This window comes from Falco rusticolus, chromosome Z (genome assembly GCF_015220075.1).
Source record: "Falco rusticolus isolate bFalRus1 chromosome Z, bFalRus1.pri, whole genome shotgun sequence".
In the NCBI taxonomy this organism is placed as follows: Eukaryota; Metazoa; Chordata; class Aves; order Falconiformes; family Falconidae; genus Falco; species Falco rusticolus.
The window spans coordinates 33,510,612-33,516,611 of NC_051210.1; the positions used below are offsets into that span (position 1 = coordinate 33,510,612).

The 6,000-nt window shown below is 57.2% G+C and overlaps 1 protein-coding gene across 1 annotated transcript; it reads right to left on the reverse strand.

Moving 5' to 3' along the window:
- Positions 1-11: 11 nt before the first annotated feature.
- On the reverse strand, positions 12-4,530 carry KLF4 (Kruppel like factor 4). The gene is made up of 5 exons (XM_037374387.1): positions 4,132-4,530; positions 3,927-4,044; positions 2,902-3,805; positions 2,655-2,819; positions 12-1,106 (listed from the first exon to the last, which is right to left on the reverse strand). Exons 1-5 carry the CDS (start codon positions 4,134-4,136, stop codon positions 931-933), a joined length of 1,368 nt encoding a protein of 455 aa, XP_037230284.1. The 5' UTR covers positions 4,137-4,530; the 3' UTR covers positions 12-930.
- Between the last annotated feature and the right edge of the window lie 1,470 nt (positions 4,531-6,000).

Here is a 6,000-nt window from a genome sequence, read left to right on the forward strand (position 1 = left end):
CCATCCAGATAAAATATTATAGGTTTATTAAAACTTATTTTCCACTTGAATATGCAAAATACAAATTCCAACAAAATGCTCCTTTTTACTTCGTAGTTTACAAATATACAAAATAGAAGTTTGCTTAAATTTATATTACATATTTATTATGTAAAGAACTATATAGAAAACATTTGTTCTGCTTAAGGCATATTTGGGAACAAACCATTGTACAAACTATTGCACATTGAAACCACAGTGCATTACAGACTGTCTGCATAAAGTTATTGTCTTTAAAAAAGATAAACCAGGTTTATTACCTGATTTAGGTCATAACTGGTGATCGGAAGACAAAAATATTTCCTTGTCAGATATGCAGCAGTTTGAGAACTTTGGCTTCCTGGTTTTGGTACCTCTAGAACCAACAGTCACTAAGCACCATGAAATAGGCTTTTAAAATAGAATTCTGTACCTGAATTTTTCCTCCTCTTTTTACATCATAATGGCTTTTAGAAGGAAAAAAAAAGTAAAGTACAAGATGACATTTACATCTAATATTGCATTGAAAGAAAATTAAGGGAATACCATTTCCCTGTGTAATATCCCCACCCTCCGAACTACACAAAGTCTGTTTAACCCTGATATCCGTGACTTCCAGTCACTCCTTGGCATTTTGTAGTCCGGAAATAATTCAAGTTGGATTTACAGATGGAATGATAGAAGATCCAGTCATTTACCCCAATGTTTTTGGTTCTCTTTTAAATGTATATATATATATATATATAAAGTTGCAATGTCTGTATGCAATTATCCCTCTTTTCCACTCTTTGCAAGACTTCACCTCGATTATCTGTAGTGCTTAAACTGTGTTCTCCCCATCTTGCAGAAGACAGTCTTGTGCTGTAAATACTGAATCTCTACGGCAGTTGGGGAAACATCCACTGCTTCCAATTAAAAGTGCCTCTTCATGTGTAAGGCAAGGTGGTCTGACCTCGAAAATGCTCTGTCACACCGCTGGCACTGGAAAGGGCGGTGGCCTGTGTGTTTTCTGTAGTGACGAGTAAGTTCATCGGATCGGGCAAACTTCCATCCACAGCCTTCCCAGTCACAGTGATAAGGTTTCTCACCTTTAAAAAAACAAAACAAAACAGAAAATTAAACACATCAGGTTGGGTTTTTTTGTGGCTACCACTTCTAACATCTTTCCTTCAAGAAGCACTAACGCACATTGTCCTGTGTAAGAAAAAGGGTGATGTCAAAGAAAATGCAACTAACTTCTTGAAGCAGCTGCAAGCAAACTACAAAGACAGCAGAGTAAGCCTGCCTTTTCAAGATGTACAGGTACTATAAAATGTTGGAGTCACTGAAATCTTCAGTAAAATGCACATTTCCACTGTTTGTCTTGCATTCAGACAATACAAATACAAATAATAAAGTGTGGTTTTGCTGGCTAATCTTATACGATCAAATAGGAAACAAATAGCTCAGACATAATGTATTTAGATAACTGTAGGTCTCAAAAAATAAAAAAACAGCTGGAAACTGTTTTCATTAGCTCAACCTGATTAACACCACAGTATGGTTGAGTAAGAACTCAACCTTACTGTGTTCACTGTAACAAAACCACTGTTGACAGCAAGACTAGTTTCCCTGACAATTACAAACTCCTGGTCTACACATACCAGAGACAGTGTTAACCAGCTCGAAGCAAATGGGAAGTACAAGAGCTTGACCAATCTTTTGCTCCTGAAGATGCAGCCTAACTACTACACTATGAGCAGTTTCTCCCTTTCCTGTCTCCTCTTCAGGAGAAAGTTCTGAATCAAGTTCACAATGCAGGGATTAAATTATGCAAATTCCCAGGTTATTTAATCACTGTTATGGAATGCCTGCACCAGCGAAACCGTGCACGATGTACCCGATTTCACAAGCTCAGTTACTGCAACACCACATTCAGCTGCAAGCTTTAAGTTTGAACTCAGGCTCAGGTACATACTTTGGCACATTTTACCTCAAATTCTAACAGCAGCTAATCAGCTGTTAAACTCTGCCTCTTTGGTGCTACTACAGGGGAAGATGTGTCCCCACAGATGGGCAAGGCAGCCCATCTGTACTACCGGAACAGCTGAGAGCTCCACTTGCAAAAGGCCCATCGTAATTTTCTTAGATAGCGAACAGCAGCTTGCAGAGGTGCACAATCTCTTACATTAGAGCAAGTCAAGACAAGACGAGTGTGTGCACAAAGCATTTAACCACAAGCAACGAAAGCAGTATCTTAAAGAAAGGTCTGCTCCCTTCTCACAAGTGGGCCAACACCATCCAGAGCAACAAATCCCAGGTGACTTCCAACTACCTGCTAATTAGCTGGCCACATAGCAAGAGAAGAGCAACAAACTTTGCCTTGGCAAGAAACCCACCCGCTCCCATATCTGAGTCATTCTGAACCACTAAGCAAAACATCCAGCCAATAAGCAAAGACTGCACAAGACTTCACGCAGCCAAGGGCGGAGGTAAGAAAAAAATAAGAAAAAAAAAAAAGGCATCCGGAAACTGACCAGAGTTACCCCTTACTACTTTTAGCCCTCCTCCTGTGCTCCTGCCTTTTCACTGTCCAAGGGGGCTCACCCCATGCCCCTCTGGCCAGGGCATTCCACTGACCCCACGCTGGGACCAACCTGTGTGGGTTCTCAGATGTGCCTTGAGATGAGAGCTCTTGGTGTAGGTTTTGCCACAGCCCGCATAGTCGCAGGTATGTGTGGCTGTCCTTTTCCTAGGCCATGACCGGCGTCCCCTCTTGGGCTTGGTCTCCTCAGGCAGGCAGCTCCCTGGTGGCATCAGTTCTAAAGGCAGAGAGGGAGGAGTGAGCATTGCCACAGGCAGCACCAAAGCAGACGCACCCACTGCCAAAGCACAGGGACTCACCTTGGTACTGGAGTGTGCCGGGTGGCAGCTGCTCAGGCAGAAAGGTGGGGTAACTGGGGGCCGGAGGGTACCCGGGGGGCAGCGGCAGTGGTGGGTGGCTCAGCCCCGGAGCAGTGGGGAGACAGTCTGCACCGCTCAGCATCTCCTCGGGCCCCACTGAAGGCGTAGTCCGGGCAGGCAGCGGGCGGCTCAGAGAGAAATCATGCTGGGGAGCTCCTCGGGGGCCGCTCCCATGTGGTGGCGGCAGTGGGGCCAGGGTGCACGGTGGCGCTGCCTCCTGCTTGATTTTGGGGCACATCCGCGGCAGGGGGCTGTAAGGGGCCCCGGGGCCCTCGGTGCCAGGCGGTGCGGCGGCAGCCGGGGGGCCGCTCTTGGGGCTGAGCCCCGGGTGGCTGTACTCGCCCACGGCCTTCACCACGAACTTGCCCTGCAGGCTGCCCAGGGGTGGCAGCGCCGCCGGTGCCGGCAGGTACACCGGGTCCAGGTCGGGCCGCATGAGCTCAGCCACAAAGCCTCCCGAAGGGGACACGTCGGTGATGTCGGCCAAGTTGAAGGGCGCGGCAGGGCTGGTAGCGGGGGCCCCGTCGCGGCTGCCGCCACCGCCGTAGAGAAGGCCGGCGGGCTCCGGCCGGGGCAGTGGGTAGGCGAAAGGCCCGGCAGAGCAGGGGCTGGCTGTGGGGGTTGGGGCGGCTGCGGGGGCCACCACCACGGCGGCGGCGGGTTCCTGGTGCATGAGGGAGTTGGAGAGGATGAAGTCGAAGTCCAGCAGCTCGTTGAACTCCTCAGCGTCACGGCGGGGCCCCAGGGCGGCGGCGGCCTCCAGCTCCGACGGCGGCGCCTCCACAGGCCGCGCTGCCAGCGCCGGCGGCGGCCGCTTCAGCTGCGACAGCTCCTCCCGCCACCGCTGCGGGGAGACGGGCACGGCTCAGACCACGGCCCGCCGCCGCGGCGCACCCGCCCCGGTCGGCCCCCGCCGCCCCCGTCCCGTCCCGTCCGGCCCGCGCCGCCGCGATGCCGCTACTCACGTTGCCGGGGCCCGCGGGCCGCGCCGCTTTCTCGCGGCCCGCGGCGCCCGCCGCGAAGGTGGCGATGGAGGGGAGGAGCGTGCCGCTGAGCGCCATCTCGCACTCGCCGGGGGGCTGCCTGCGGGTGGGGAGAGCACAGCGGCGTCAGGCGGCGGCGGCGGCGGCGGCGAGGGAGGGCGGGCCGGGGGCCGCGCCCGGCACCCACCGCATCCGCGCCGGGGCGTCACGCCGAGCTGCTGCCGCCGCCGTCGTCCCGAGCGCCGCCGAGGAGAAAAGAGAGGGGAGGTGGCACGGACGCGCCGTCCAGCCGCAGAGAGCCGGCCCAGAGCCGCCGGGGTGGCGCCGCGGGAGCGCCCTTCCTCGGCGCTTTACCGGAGACGAAGGTGAGCGGGACGCGGGACGCTAGCGGCGCCGCGGGGAGGCGACGGACGCCCGGTAGCGGGGCTCCACCACCGGCAGGGTGGCGGCGCGAGGTGCTTCCCAGGGAGCCGCAGCCATGGGGGAGCCGGGCGGGACGGACGGGGCGCGGTGGTGCCAGTGGGGAGGGAGGGGCCGGGCGGGCCCGCGCTCTGCTGGTGCTGGTGCTGCTGCTGCTCCCGCCGCCGCCGCCGCGCCCCGCTCAGCACTGCCTGTCGCCCGCCGCCGCCGCCCTTCTTATAACCTCACCTCGCAACCGCCCCGCCCACCGTCGCCGGGGCGACGGCGAAAACAAACTGACACGTGGGGAGAGGGGGCGGTGCGCGCGCGCGACCGGTGGGGACGGGCGGGGGGGGGGACGGGAAAGGGGGGGTGGGGCGCTCCCGCCCCGCCGCGCCCAGCCGCGCCTCGCCTCGCCCCGCCCCGCCCGCGCGACTCTTACGGCCGCGCGCCCCGCGTGACGCAGGAGGGTGCTGACGCCAGCGGGCGCGGGGGGAGGCGGGGCCGGGGGGCCGGGAATGTCCGCGGCGGCCGGTGGCAGCCGTTGGCCGCCGTGCGGGGCAAAGCGCGCTGGGGCGGCCTGAAACACACCGGCCCGGAGCCCCCCCATGGGCTGGTGTCTCCTCTCCTCTGTTCTCGTCTCTTCTGCAGTTTTCTGTAATTGTTTGGCTTTTCTTGCTCTTTGTCCTTTTTTCTCCCTTTTCTTGGGAGCGCACCCCGACGGCGGGGCCCTGCCACGCCTCGGTCTGTGCCGCTGACGGGCTGTCGGTGCTGAAGGGGCCTCCCCGTCGCGGGGAGACCCCCGGCCGGCCGGGGCGGTGGGGCGAGCGGCGGAAGGCGCCCGTGGGCCGGCGGCGCGGGGCCGGGGCTGCCGCCGGGTGCCGGCCGGACCCCTCAGGGGACGCGGCGGATGCGGGGGGAGGGGCTGCGCAGCGGTGCGGGCGCGGTGCTGGAAATCCGCCGGAAAAAAACCGGCGGAGCTGAAGAGAATGAAAAAAACCCGAGCCCAAAGCCAAGCAAAGCCCCGCAGAAACCGCAAGGAAAGGCCGGCGCTGGCCGGCGGGAGCGGCGGCGCGGCTCCTCCAGAGGGCAATGGCGAGCCGGCGCCACCCGGCCCGCGGGCAGAGCCAGCGGCTGTCCCCCGGTCCCCCGTGGCCGCCCCGCCAGCGAGCTGCCGCCGGCCGCCCCGGGGCCGGGCCGGGGGAGGGGAAGTCGTTGCCCTGCGGAATTGGCAAACACCACCCCGAGTAACTTACGATGACTAAATTAAACCCTCAAAAAAATAATAAAATGCCTGGCTTTATTTTAGCAAACTGGTTTTACAAGTTCAGTGTTACAAATGTTAATTATTAATAACTTTGGCACTAGAAAATGGTGTTGGGGTTTTGATTTTTTCCCCTGCGCAAGGTCCACGTCCTGACAAGAGATGTGCTGGAAGCCACTGGTACAAAAGGGGGCTAGTGTGGAGAGATGAAGGTGCAATACCAGGAGGATGCCTAAAGACTTCTTGTAAAGGAAAGGGAGGCACCTTCCCTACTCAGGTGCAGGGCTGGTGGTCTGAGCAGCTTCCTCACAGCCATGCTCACAACAGGCTGCCAGTTCCCAGATGTGTTTTTTATCCAGGGTTTATGCTTGGAGTCTCTTTGACAACCACTTA